Source organism: Lissotriton helveticus, chromosome 12 (genome assembly GCF_964261635.1).
Source record: "Lissotriton helveticus chromosome 12, aLisHel1.1, whole genome shotgun sequence".
NCBI classification, from domain to species: Eukaryota; Metazoa; Chordata; class Amphibia; order Caudata; family Salamandridae; genus Lissotriton; species Lissotriton helveticus.
Genome location: NC_136073.1, coordinates 857250359 through 857264374, shown reverse-complemented (window position 1 = coordinate 857264374; position 14016 = coordinate 857250359). Strand labels below are relative to the sequence as shown.

At 44.7% G+C, this 14016-nt stretch overlaps 1 protein-coding gene and 1 long non-coding RNA gene across 5 annotated transcripts in view; one reads left to right on the top strand and one right to left on the bottom strand.

Moving 5' to 3' along the window:
• Positions 1 to 14016, bottom strand: part of LOC144798606 (uncharacterized) — a 1317000-nt gene that overhangs the window by 1126136 nt on the left and 176848 nt on the right. The window lies entirely within an intron of this gene.
• PTPRS (protein tyrosine phosphatase receptor type S) overlaps positions 1 to 14016 on the top strand; it is a 320940-nt gene that overhangs the window by 292200 nt on the left and 14724 nt on the right. For all 3 annotated transcript variants that reach the window (XM_078669564.1, XM_078669562.1, XM_078669563.1), the window contains 6 exons: positions 1212 to 1387; positions 2550 to 2669; positions 3906 to 4060; positions 4927 to 5212; positions 10868 to 11046; positions 12992 to 13118. In XM_078669564.1, coding sequence (XP_078525690.1) covers positions 1212 to 1387; positions 2550 to 2669; positions 3906 to 4060; positions 4927 to 5212; positions 10868 to 11046; positions 12992 to 13118 — 1043 coding nt within the window. The remainder of the gene's footprint in view (positions 1 to 1211; positions 1388 to 2549; positions 2670 to 3905; positions 4061 to 4926; positions 5213 to 10867; positions 11047 to 12991; positions 13119 to 14016) is intronic.

Sequence of the window (14016 nt, the reverse complement as noted above, 5' to 3'; positions counted from 1 at the left end):
AAAGACTTAGTGGTAGTGGTAACACAGATGAAAAGCCCGCAGGAGCTGGTTATGGAGGTCGTAGCATTTAGGATGCGGCAAAGACAGGAAGTGGGGAGGTTTCCTTACCTATGGAGTCACTTTGCGTGGATGACTGGAAAGAGGAGAAGCCATTTGCCACTCTATCATAGATGGAGCAAAATAGGTCAGTCTTAAGACTTCTGCAGCATGTAGATAATGTCTCCTTAATATCCGAGATGTGTCGTGAGGGCGTTTCATAGTTAGATTTTTGGACACAGGAGGACCTTTAATTTGCTGTTGGAAAGATGGTCCCATAAAACAGGCTGAGTGCGACGTCTATAGACCCTGGACTTTGTGGTTGTATGTTCTTACTTCGCATTCCGTTGCAACGCATGCCTTTACCACGCATGCGTTACAACGGAATGGTATTTCTACGCACTAGCTTTTCCTCGAATTCTTGCGTGGTGACGTCATACGTCGTTAAGAGAAAACAGAACTTTTTTTCCGTTTTCTCTTAAACAACGCTGTTTGCCTGCATATCCCGACGTGACTTCTGGTGAGTTTTTTTTTGGGGGGGGGGAAACCCCCCCAAGCCCCCTTTTTTTACTTTTAACCTTTACCACATATGCCTTTACTACATACCTTGTAGTAAAGGTATGCGTGGTAAAGGCTATCGTGGTAACCACGCATGCGTTGTACTGCATGCGTGGTTAAGGTATCCGTGGAAACGGCTGCGTTGTAGTGGCCGTTTCCCGGACTTTGTAGCTAGGGTGCTTAAAATCGAGTGCCTTGTAGACTGAGCACAGTTTTCAAACGTGCGTTCTCTGTTTCACCAGTGACTAGCAAAAGACCTTCCTGGCAGCCTTGGTGTGATCTTGACATAATAGGCTGAAAATAGTCCAGGCAGTGTGATCTGAGCTCTTTTTAACTTAAGGTGATCCATTTTCGGCAACCTGTGTAATATGAGTAAAAATAGTCCATTGTAGATCACTGCAGGTGCTTATCAATTCAAACAAAAAGGACTAATTTAAGTTAAAAATTTAACGTATAAAGACTGGTATGAGGTGAAATCAGGTAGAAATAGGATGTTTGACTAAACCACCAACGTTCGCTCCTCGAAAGACACATTTTTTCACCAACATTCCCCTTTTTATTCCTCGCCTCCTGCTTTGTTCTGTGAAGGTTTCTTACTCTGCTCTCGCTTACTGCAGGTATTATTGGCAGCGATTACATCAATGCCAACTACATCGATGGGTACCGTAAGCAGAATGCATACATGGCAACGCAAGGGTCGTTGCCTGAGACCTTTGGTGACTTCTGGAGGATGGTGTGGGAGCAACGATCAGCCACTGTGGTGATGATGACCAAACTGGAGGAGAAATCTCGGGTAAGAGGCCTCAGTGGGCAGATGGGGTTAAGAGTTAAGAACATTTATTTTTAATTAAACTAGAATTTAAAAATGCACTTAGGCCATTGAGTCTTTTTTTATCCAATAAAGTGGCATAGTGGATTGAACCATTTGCTGCAGATATGTGTGCAACCTGCATTTCACAGTGTTGACTTCCAGTAGTTGAACTCAGCATTTCCCCTTTCCCAGATTAGACGGCCAATAGGTTATAGGAATACTATTCTCACTGTTAATAAAAGCTTGTCTACCCAGTTCTTCTCCTTGTCCAAAACTGACTTCCTGCTTGGGGCTAGACGCAATTTATCATTTGACTTATATGAGGCTTGGCAATATAAACCTTCAAATCTCAACATGCCACAGGTCAGAATGCCACAGGAAAGGTCATTTTAACCTTTAGTTGGTAACCCAGAGAGTAGGTGCATGTGTGGCAATAGTAAAGAAAAAAAGATGGACGGTCAACCAATCAACGTAGAGGATGATGGGGATTTTAAAGGCCAACCAATCTCAATGAAGGTAATTTTCAAAATGTGAGCTAACAAATACTCAACTGATTGACCAAAAAGGCTAGGGAAGCTACTCCATAATATTTTGCTTTGAGAATCTGGAGTGCCTTAATTGCTGTGTTTTTCTGCATTAAATTAACTTATCTTGGCTAGAAACAAGGGCTGGCCACATACGATGCCCCTGCACTCCCTTTGTGTTCTGTAGACTGGCCATATCCGACTTCCTCTTTCACTTGTAGGGTTACAGATGAGGAAGCATTACCGGTCTGGGCATATTTATTTGTCCTATCATACCGTAGCGTGGAAGCTAGATAACTAGGTTGTCCTCCTCTGACGTTCCTCCACCCACAGTTATTGGCAGTGGAAGGTGTAATCAGGCAGGGATGCCCACTTCTGATGCCCTCCCACATCAGGTGATTTTTAGTGAACATGTGGCGGAACCATATTTGATGCTTTTGCACATGTATCTGTTCATAGGAGCAGCCAATCATATTGGTTGTCAAGTTTTGATGATCTCCTACACTCAGTGGGTGTTTGGTGTCTGTCCACATGTCATCATGCTCTTCCACACCTGAGCTTACCAAGCACGTAGAGGCTCCACTATTCACACTCGCTTATTGTTGCTTTTCATTCCACAGATCAAGTGCGATCAGTACTGGCCAAGTCGTGGTGCTGAGACTTATGGGATGATCCAGGTGACGCTACTTGACACAATAGAACTGGCGACGTTCTGTGTCAGAACATTCTCTCTACACAAGGTAAGCTTGGACCACACTTAAACAACATCCTTACCTTACATGGTGTAGCATGTTACTCACAAAGGCAAGATCTTCCTTGCCCCACATAGGGGTTGTAAATGCTATATAAATGCTGCAAAACAATACAATATGAAACTGAAATGTCTCAAACAAGTAGTATTTACACTACGCCCATTTAGGCCCCTTGTACTTCAACTCTAGTGCCCTTCACACTACTCAGACCTGTACCTCTTTCACTCCTGTCATCTGTCACCCAATCTCCTCCCGCATAAGCCTCTCATTCCTCCCACATGTTTCTCTTCTCCTGCAACCCTAGTGACCCTCACACTACCCATCCTGTGTTCCTCTCATTCCTGCCACCTTTTTCCCTTAATACTTCTTTCACCTGAGCCCTACACACTCCTCCCACCTATGCTTCTCACTACTCCAACCATGCTTCTCACTCCTCTCACCTGTGACCCTCACATCTCCCACCCATGCTTCTCACTCCTCCCACATGTGACCCTCACTCCTCCCACCTAGGCTTCTCACTCCTCCCACCATGCTTCTCACTCCTCCCAACTGTGACCCTCACTCCTCCCACCCAAGCGTCTCACTCCTCCCACCTGTGATCCTCACTTTTCAACAAGGGGCTTAGCTTGATCAGTAAGTTTGAGCGGGGAAGGGGTCTTCAGATTTCCCACCAACCATGCTGGCGTACCTTGATAACATACATTATCTGAGAAGACGGACATGAGGGGAGCTTAAGGGGCAGTAGAAAGGAAGAGCAGTGCAGATTGTTAGCGCCACTTAAAACAAAATATTTTGTAAGATAACAAACATTTTTTAAGTTCTTCAAAACATAGAGGATAGAAAGTGTGTGTGAGAGAATCCTAGGTGAAATCTGGCGGATACCTCAATGTACCCGACTGAAAGCACCTGTTCCCAACTATTTAGTACACAATACATGATTTGGGGGTTGTAACACCCCCACTGAAGCTATGCCCCTTTCATCAATCCTATTGCCCCACATAGTGCTCTGACCTGTACCCCCCTCACCCCTCCAACCTGCGCTTCTCATAAACTCCCCAGTTATCCTGTTCCCTTTCCATCCACAAGGACAGTGACTACCCTCGCCCTATAGTCTACCACACTTTCCTCCGCCTCTGTCAAGCTCTCTCGTGACTGCTGGTTCTTGCGCACAGGACAGCGCCCTCAGCAGCGCCTTTGTGAAATGATACACCCCTGTCTTCACAGAACGGGTCCAGTGAGAAAAGGGAGGTCCGGCAGTTCCAGTTCACAGCCTGGCCTGACCACGGAGTGCCAGAGTACCCTACGCCTTTCCTGGCATTCCTGAGAAGAGTGAAAACGTGCAACCCTCCGGATGCGGGTCCGATTGTGGTGCACTGCAGGTACTTGTTAACTGATCTTACACATCAAGTGAGTCGGCTCGCCTCCGAGTAAACAGGCGCCGGTCGTTTAAATGAAAATGGCAGAAGTATTTAAATATCCTTTTTGTATTAACAATTTGTATAATAAGAAAACATACTGACTTTTAACATGTTTGCTAAGTTGATAGACATATGAACTGATTGAAGAAATTCACGAACCTCTGTTAACGGTGGAGAAGCCATACTTGGAACATGGCTCTCCTGATTAAACTTCCAATAGGTTGGTCACAGCTCCTCCAGTGGTGGGGAGTCTCTCGAGCCATGAACTCTTCACCGGAGTCTACACTGGCAGTGGACTGCAGTGAAAGAGATATTTCCTATACGGGAAACGGCCACTACAACGCGGCCGTTTCCACAAAAAACGTAACCACGCATGCATTACAAAGCATGCGTGGTTACAACGAAAGCCTTTACCACGCATACGTTTACTACGAGGTAAAGGCATGTGTGGTAAAGGGTAAAATAAAAAAGGGGGGTTGGGGGGCTCCCCCCCCCAAAAAAAAAACCTAACCTGAAGTCGAGATGTGCAGGCAATCGGTGTCGTATAAGAGGAAACGGAAAGAAAATTCCGCTTCCTCTTTACGACGTATGACTTCACCACGAAAAAAACGTGGAGAAGGATAAGCGTGGAAATTCCATTCGGTAGGTAACGCATGCGTGGTAAAGGCATGCGTTACAACGGAGTTCGTTGTAAGAACATACCACCATTTTATACAGAGATCGGACATGGAGTGGAGAAAGGTGTGAGGGTGGTTCCACTTGTTCAGGCATAGTTTTGGTGTCTCTGTCTGTAGAATCTTTACCTAAGGTGTTTTTTTTTTTTATAGTGCGGGTGTTGGCCGGACGGGCTGCTTCATCGTCATCGACGCCATGCTGGAACGCATCAAGCATGAAAAGACCGTGGACATCTATGGCCATGTCACGCTAATGAGGTCCCAGCGCAACTACATGGTACAGACAGAGGACCAGTACAGCTTCATCCATGATGCTCTGCTGGAGGCCGTGGCCTGTGGGAACACAGAGGTACCCGCCAGGAACCTGTACACGTACATCCAAAAACTGGCGCAGATCGAGGTGGGAGAGCACGTCACCGGCATGGAGCTGGAGTTCAAGGTAACTGGTGCCTGAGGGCAAAAAGAGGTGGGACGGGAGGTGCGACAGGGGACTTATTGATGTGATGAATAAAATATGCAGTTGGGCAGGAGAGGGAACAGCAAGTGAATCTCTAATAGATGCATGCTGCAGACTTGGCAGTTATAAACAAGAGGCAAGAAAAGCAAAGGAAGTAGCAAAGAAGGCTCAAAGTATGGGAGTTGAGCCACAGACAGACAGATTCGGAAGAGAAAAAACTGAGAAGAGAAAAGTGATTCAGCTGCAGATGTGAAGAAGATGTGACAACACAGGAGGCACAATGAAAAAAATGCAGAAGGGTTGAGGCAATACATAGTGGTGTGGTAGGAATGATAAACAAGTAGGAATGATAAACAGTCTTGGAGTTTTTAGAAAACCTTTTTGCATTCCCAGCTGAATATCCTAGCGGCCTATAGGCTATGGTTTATATGAGAAATATCACAGACTTTGGTTCCACTCTGCTATTGCATTTAGCTCGCCCCTGGAAGAGGAGAAAACCACATACCGCAGGAATCATAACTAGTAAGCTCTGTAGGCACCCACCCCCATTTGCTAATGAGACCAGACGTGCTCTGATGATGTCCACTGTAGCAGTTGTTGTTTAGATCAGGTTGTTTAAATGGTAAAAAAGTTGTGATTTATATAAAAACTTTTAAGTCGATTGTGTAATTTATAGGGTTTCAGCAATTCTCAGTAATGGATTTTGCGAAATTGCTCCCACATGGGAAAAATGGCAGTGGTCAAATTTATTACAGGCATCTGTCGCTGTACCGTTATTTATGGCGATGCATTTCATGTATTATGTAGTTACTTGCTAGGGATGCAAATTTAAGATTAAAACAGAGATTTCATTGCTATCGGCAAATTTCTGTTAACTTTAACTTTCTTAAATTTAAATTCGAACCATTGATTATAGAAATTGTTGCACAGGTTCTGCAGAGTGTGTTCCAGAGGCTCTGTGGTGCCAAATCACGTGTTATTTGGGTCCAGTCTTTTAAAACGGGGGGGACATGAACAAATCCCTGCTAAGTGTGCTCAAAAGTCTCGTTCAGCTCTCGTGCAGAAACTGCACTCACCTGCAAACAGTCTGGGTGGGCCATCAAGCAGTAGGCAGTAAATCTTTACAAGGACAGTCTTCTGGTAAAATATTTTGGGTGCCATAAAATATGTCCCACTCCAAAAGACACCCTTAAGATCATTAGGCTCTGAAGAGGACTAATCCAGATTTGAAGCTGAAAGTAATGTGCTTCATAACGCCAACATCGAGAACCTTTTTTGGTTATACTTCTTCTAGGGACATCCGAACAATCTCTGCAGTCAGTGGTACTACTAAGTCTCCTGCTCATTACACGTCAGCTTTGTTAGAAGGTGCGTGGCAAGTGACATGATCATTGACTGACCCTACCTACTTAGCAGAGGGGCGGCCAGCAAAAGGGTGCCACTATTTTCTGGCCTTTCTCTCCTGCATCTCCAGAACTGAACCTGCCAGCAAGCCTAGCAGCAACAAGAGATCACTGATAGAGTTGGAAAGTGTCCCCAAACCCCGCCCTATCCCCCAAAAGACCAAATCTACTTTTAGAAAAGATCTAAGTGATACCAATCACATTCTCACGGTACAGAATATTGTCCCATGATACTGTCCTCTCGAGCAATCGTCCTGATAAATTTTCACAAGTAACACTATTAAATGCAAGTCAGTGCTAGATCATATGTGTTCATTCTGCTTGCTTCTAAGTGGACATCTTACTCATCATAACCACAATAACCCATCACGATTCATGCGTGCATATATTTGTGTACAAAGGTTAACTTAAGGAAGTATTGACAAAGCCAATCCTTTCATTTTTTCTATACGAAAAGACTTTAAATACTATTTTATGTTTCTGCTTCTCGCACTGCGAGAAAGCAGAAGGGTTTGGTTGGGGGTGGGGGTGTCTGCTGGAGGGCCGGGGAGGAGTGGCTTGCCCACTCTGAGGGTGCGGACTGTTTGGTCGGCACCAGGGCTGACCAACCCAGTCATACACTCTCTCCCTTTTCTCCATGTAGGCTGCATGCCGCTTACATGGAGAAAATTGCTTCCCATTGACGCCTTTTTGGTCGGCGTCCCAGCCAATCACAACAGTGCCATTGCAGCATTGTGATTGGCTTAGTTGTAGTGTAGTAGAGAGGATGACATAGACCGACGACACGGGAACGGACGGCAAAAGTAAGTTAACTTTTTTTTTTTCAATTATTAAACCTCCCCACCCCCTGCGTGACCCCCTACCTGCGGGCCTACCCACCCGTGAGTCATGCAGGCTGCGACTGTTCCCAACACAAACAAAAGATAGAACACAGGAAGTGGCACCTGAAAAAGCTACTCTCACCCATAGAAGAGTATGGAAAGTTACAGATCTGGGGCTGTATTACAGGAAGTGCCCCAGGGGCGCAACATGCATTTGCCCTCGCTTTGCGCACCCTCAGGGCACTTTGGTACTACAGAAGGGGCCGCAGATGCTTGTGCGGCCCCTTCTGTAATGCCAATAGTGCTGATACACAAAGTGCCAGCGCTATCTGCATGGGGCGTGCCCCATGCAAATGAGGGAATCCCTTTGCCTCTGCGCCCGCATTACAGACATGGGCGCAGAGGCAAAGAAGCTATCAGGGGGCACGCTAAAAGGTGTCGCACTGTCAGTGCGCCCCCTAAGAGCAATCCTCTAATAGGACCCCAGACATCTCCTTGCAGGCGGTTGCAGTCACTGACTGCACCTGCCTGCTAGGGGATCTCTAATCCCCCTTCAAAGTGTAGTCGGGTTGCTGCCTGCACTGTGAAAACATGGAGCGGCATTAAAGCAGCCGCTCCATTTTGCACCAGAATGCGCTGCCCTGGGGGCATCGTGAGTTCGCGGCTGCCCTGGGGCCAGCGCATTCATGGTAATAGGGCACATTTTCTTTGTTTGCGACAGGCACGTCTTTTAAAAGGTGCGCCCGGTGCAAACAATGAAAAAGCGCCTTTACTGTAATACAGCTCCTGAAGCCTGTTCAACCTTGAGATAACGGACAATACTCTTGTACAAAAATCCTCTCTCCACTGCAGCAACTATTTGAAATTATTCTCCGCTATTCAATTCACATTCAGTCGGAAAAAAATCCAGGAATCAGTGTAACGCGTACAGAAATATGAGCTCCAAAAAGATAAACTAAAGCAGATATTAAATAAATCGATCTCTGAGTTCCAGTATCTTTAGCTGCTGTTTCCATTTAAAAAGATCTTTGCACAACCAACAGGGAATTCAGCGCGATCGGAGGCATTTCTTGATAAATCCGTTTAAACCAGTTGGGAGCTGCAAACTCATCTTTCATTTGTAGAATTCATTAAACCTCCCATTGAGCCCAAAGGGATTAGAGCCAGTAAATAGAAGGAAGCAGAGGGAGAGATTAACTTGGACACACTTCGGGTTAACATGTGTTTGCCGATTGGCAGCTCGGTCTACCCCGAGTGTCCCAAAGACTCATTTCAAACAGATATGTAGATAATAATTTGCTTGTGTGATTATCGCTAAATACTTGGGATTATCTCCTTATGCAAGACAAAGTAAAAGTCAGGGTAGTTGCATAGACACATTGATGAACGCCATTCAAATTTCAGAAAATTATGAGAGTGTATTAAGAGGATTAGAAAAGTTACAGAGAATTTGTCACTTGATAGTGGAGCCATATTTGAATGCAAGTAGTGAAATGAAAAGAAATGTAACAAGAGCTGAACTTGAACCTAGAAGGCCTTGATACAAAGCAAGTTTTTATCTGTGCATTGTACAATCACACTTTTTCTGCGGCTAGAAGGTCTACCTTGAGCAGAAAACAGAACTCGAAAGAAGATGAAGCACGCCAGACCCATTCACTGTGGCCATTTTCCCACCTGCTCTTGACTCACAGACCTTGCATTGTCTCCAGCGTTGCACTATTGCATTGGACTTGTTGTCCACTATCTGTCTTGTGAGGCTGTGATATTATTTTTGTTGACAGCACTCCTAGTAGATAGATCTATTGTCTGATCCAGTTTATACATTAGATCAGAGAACCTCAAAAAAAGAACTGGGGCAGGGTAAAGTAGGCTGAACTTATGAGGAGACAGGAGATACGAAAAAGATGGATGGTGTGATCACATGCCACGAGCAGACGCTGGAAACAAGACACAATCGCAGAAACCTATAAAATAAATAGGGTGAATGGAGAAGGGCGCTTGCAATCAGACCGGTATGCAGGATACTCATCTAAAACGTCTAAAAACAAATCTCACATAATCTTTAAGAATGGGCCTACATACCGGCATTGTTTGCTTCACCACAGCACAACACCACGTGTTGGGATCTCATGCTCTTTCACACATATGTCCTGTTACAACCACACACCTCTTCAAACGAACATACACCTCCAAATGCGATTGCTCTGCGAGACTGGAGTGCAACACTAATGACAATCGTGAGCTGTGCAAATGTCATATAACAAAAGATGAAATCTAAGTGGATCTCACCCTTCAGACCGAACAGCCCGCAGTACTTCAACACCCTACCAAAGGCATAAGTTTGCTCTACAAATACCAAGTAACACAACAAAACATGTTTTGATTGTTCTGACTCTCCCAATATGGGATTCACTAATCCACGCAACAGGTTCATGTCAGCGATTGGATTGCCTCTGTTATGCAAACATGTGGCCTCCCAAACCGAGCCCAACACTCCACGCCAAGCCTTACCAATCACACATGCATGAGTAATACAAACTTTCTTTGTTGGTCATGCCTTGCTAGGCAATCCCAGCTTCCTCCTGCTCTCCACACCATCTTGCCTTGCTGAGTGTTCAGCAACATTCCCAACTTTCGTTCATGGACATGGCTTAAGCACTTTGAGATTGTGTGCAGAGAAGCGAGGTGGTACTGGAGTATGACTGCTGAAAAGTCTTGAATTGAATTTTGCAATGAAGTAGCGCTAAGGCAAAACGCTACCATGCTTTTGTGATGTCCCCCCATGAATGTGGATTTTGCTTTCCATTTCATTTCAAGGGAAGGCACTTGTACACAACATGCTTCACTTGCGGCGACATCTGGTGTTAAGCTATGAATTAATTTTAGTTACTCAGCTGGAACCAATTTTTCAGACACGCTCTGAGGAAGTGTTCGACTGGAGGTGTTTAGCTTTATTAGAACTTAAAGTCTAAAGAGCCTTCAAACGAAGCCCTGGCAATAAAGCAGAAATAATTTTAATAAGAACGCTGCATTGTGATTTTTAGCTTTCACACCAAACTACATTATGTGTGAGTAAATTATCCTTTTTATGCTATAATAATGTTTTATTTATGTCCATCTATGGCCAATAAGGTCCCTTGTCAATCAGTATTACTTACACCTGAATCTTGGGTTAATAACAGCTTGCAAATTATTTTGTTAACCAAATTAGGTCAACCAACACAATTTTTCGAAATATGAATGTTGTTCGATTGAGAAAACATGCTCAACTCTGATATAGTGTGTTATGAATTATATTTATTCATGTGTTTCACTGAAAGGGACATGTACTGTTTGGGGCAATCTTCAGATCTTCAACTTCAAACTGCGTACAGCTCCCATAACATCTGTTTTGGTTGTTCTCTCCCTTGCAGAGACTTGCCAACTCCAAGGCACACACTTCCCGCTTCATCAGTGCCAACCTTCCATGTAACAAATTCAAGAATCGCCTTGTCAATATCATGCCATACGAAACCACACGGGTTTGCCTTCAGCCAATCAGAGGAGTTGAGGGGTCGGACTACATCAACTCCAGTTTTATCGATGGCTACAGGTAGGTGTTAGCATACTCTGAATTAAAAAAATGGCTGCTTCCAAAAGTGGGAATTACTGTTTCAAAAATATATTATTAAAACAAACACTGAGCCAGGACCACAAAAGATACCTTATTAATTATACTTTACTTTTTTAACTGACAGTGCAACACAATTGATGTGTGATTTTAACTAACTAATACCAAATATGGTTGGTACTTTATTCGGACTTGCGGAAGAAGGCTGAACCCGATTTTAATTCGACATACAGACTGAGGCATTTAAAAATAAAGAGAGGCCCTTGTGTGAAGCCAGTGTACACTATGCAAACTTTAGAAGAAAAAGGCTTAATGGAAGAGATAATTTAGTACGTACAGGTTTATGTAATATTGTTTTTGATATTTTTTGTGTGAATAATTCCAATAATTCTCCCATATGCAATTTAGGGGATCTACTTTTTATATGTAGAAACATTTGGTATTTTCACCGTAGACTTCAAATGTATATGCATATGTGAAAAAGTAAAACGTATTAAGTTAAAGGCACCTGAACCTTAAAAACACAGGTCTTTAAATAATCACCTCGGTCCTTTCTACTCTAATCTGCAAGCTAGCATCCTTTTCTCAAAGGCATCGTCATTAGGGTAACCAGATGTCTCTTCATCTCTGGGACACCTAGTTTCGTATAACAAAAGAGGGCATTCTTGGAATAATAGTTATGGTTGAGTCTAGTTCAACCCATGAAACTAACATAAGTGAAAATGATTGTTAATTAAAGGACAGCCCAGGTCTGGATAACTGTGAGCCCATGGCATGGAGCGACAAATATCCACCTTGACAATGTGGTAAATGACCTATAGATGGAGGCCTTGCACAAATGATTGCTCTGCCTCCAACAGTTATTTTTATTTTCAGCAGCATGGCTTCACGACAAAAGCAGAATGCCTTGCCCTAGTCTGATGCAGAAGAAGGCACACCACTGTGGCTCAAATGGTTAGAGCGGCAGACCCTGATGCAGAGGTCTGGTCCGGGACCATGGTTTAATACCCGCCTTGGCGGGTCTTGGGCTCAATTTCCTCGGACCTGATAATTCTCGCCTCGGTGCCTATTCTAATCATGGGTCCCACTCTGCGACTCTGGGCAATAGCTTGCTTAATCTCCACAATGGCCCCAAAAGCGCTGGGATGCCTGGTTTCACCCTGGGGGTGCCCAGGAGTGGACACTCACAGGGAAAACCAGGAAGGGTTCCCTAAGCGGTATACGGACATCGCCGGGACACTACCTCAGGGAAGTAGCTGTGCGCTCTATAAATACTGGTACATTTACATTTACATGCTGTCACTACAATAGGGCCCATTGTCATTCTATATGGGATAATCACCTGCAGTCTCGGACTGACAATGGGCCAGTCCACAGTCTTTGCAAGGTCCCGGAGGGGTTGCTGCAGACCCGAGTGAAAACGTTTAAACTCATGGGGCATCTCGCAAGGGAACAGCATACCTTCCTGAAATTCCCAAAATTACAGATGGTCCGTGAAATTTATGGACGGTTGATCACCCTAATAGTAAGCCATCTACCCACATGAAAGATCATTGTTCTATCGTTAAGTAAACTTTCTTCATCATTTTTAGTGCCAGCACAAGACTGGGAACAAGGCCAGCGTCTAACTGATGGTGTAAGAGTATTCTGACTGAGGCATACTACATTTTGAATTCAGCAGATAATGACAAAGAGTGAATGAAAGAGAGCAGCCGCAGGCTCATCTTGCACCCACCCCAGACAGGATGCCACCACCGAGCAGAATGCACAGCTCTGTTCCACCCACATTCAAGACACCAACACTGTTCTTTTACTCCTGAAAGCCCCCCTAGCTTTCCGGCCGACTTTCTGAATTTGTGGTGTTACCCGTACACCAGTGTTCCTATTGAAGTGTCCCCTTCTAACCATGCATTCTAAATTCTTGCAGGCAACAGAAAGCTTACATTGCCACCCAGGGTCCCCTGGCGGAGACCACTGAAGATTTCTGGCGGATGCTGTGGGAGAATAACTCCACCATTGTTGTTATGTTGACGAAGCTCCGAGAGATGGGAAGGGTAAGTGTCTTCCTCCTTCCAGGTTCAGGTAACTGGCGGGTTTCAGTGGTGAAAGGTGATCTATGAAAGTGTTGGAACATTTTCACGAATTTCAGGGAGCGAGCCCAACTTCTTCTAGGATAGTTTTTTTTGCTGGGTGGGGGAGGTGTTTATGGGTGCCCCACATACCAAGAATACCTCCACTAGCCTGGGTCTGTCTTTTGTCCTCCCTCATGCCAGGAAATCCTTGCACTTTGTAAACGCCGGCATGTTCCCTTAGATTGGATTTGTTACACATACTCTTACATACTCACTTACTCACTCTCACGTGCGGATACAGTGTCACAGTCTCAAGCACTCACATGCTTCACTCCCTCACTCATGTGCACTCGCATTCTCTCCTAGTCTCACACACATGCTTACACTTTCTCGCTGTGGTACACAGTGTCGCTCACATGCTTACCTTTCCCCTCATGCTCACACAATATCTTACTCAGTATCACTCACCGCCCGCATGCTCTCCCACTCTAATACGTCTCAGATGGCTGTGAAGAGCATACAGCATGTGGCGTTGGGTCCATGCTGATGAATTGCATAGGCCCCAGATATCATCTGGTTGCAGAGCAGCCACATGCTTTTTCACCTCATCATTTCCTAAGTTGTCAATACTAGTGACACTGCTGAGCACCATCAGAGAGGAGGCCATGAGGCATGGATGGACGGTGCAGGGACCTTTATGTGCATGCAGCTGCCATGACTGCGAGCAAGGGTCCATAGATTTTCTACCTTACTAATGGTGAATAATAGTTTATTATTTACTATTAGTATAGTAGGAAAAAGTGCAGAAAACTTGGAGCCTTGATGACCATATGAACAAGTCGCCTCCAGTGGGGTTAATTCTCACTAGGGGCAGCATAAA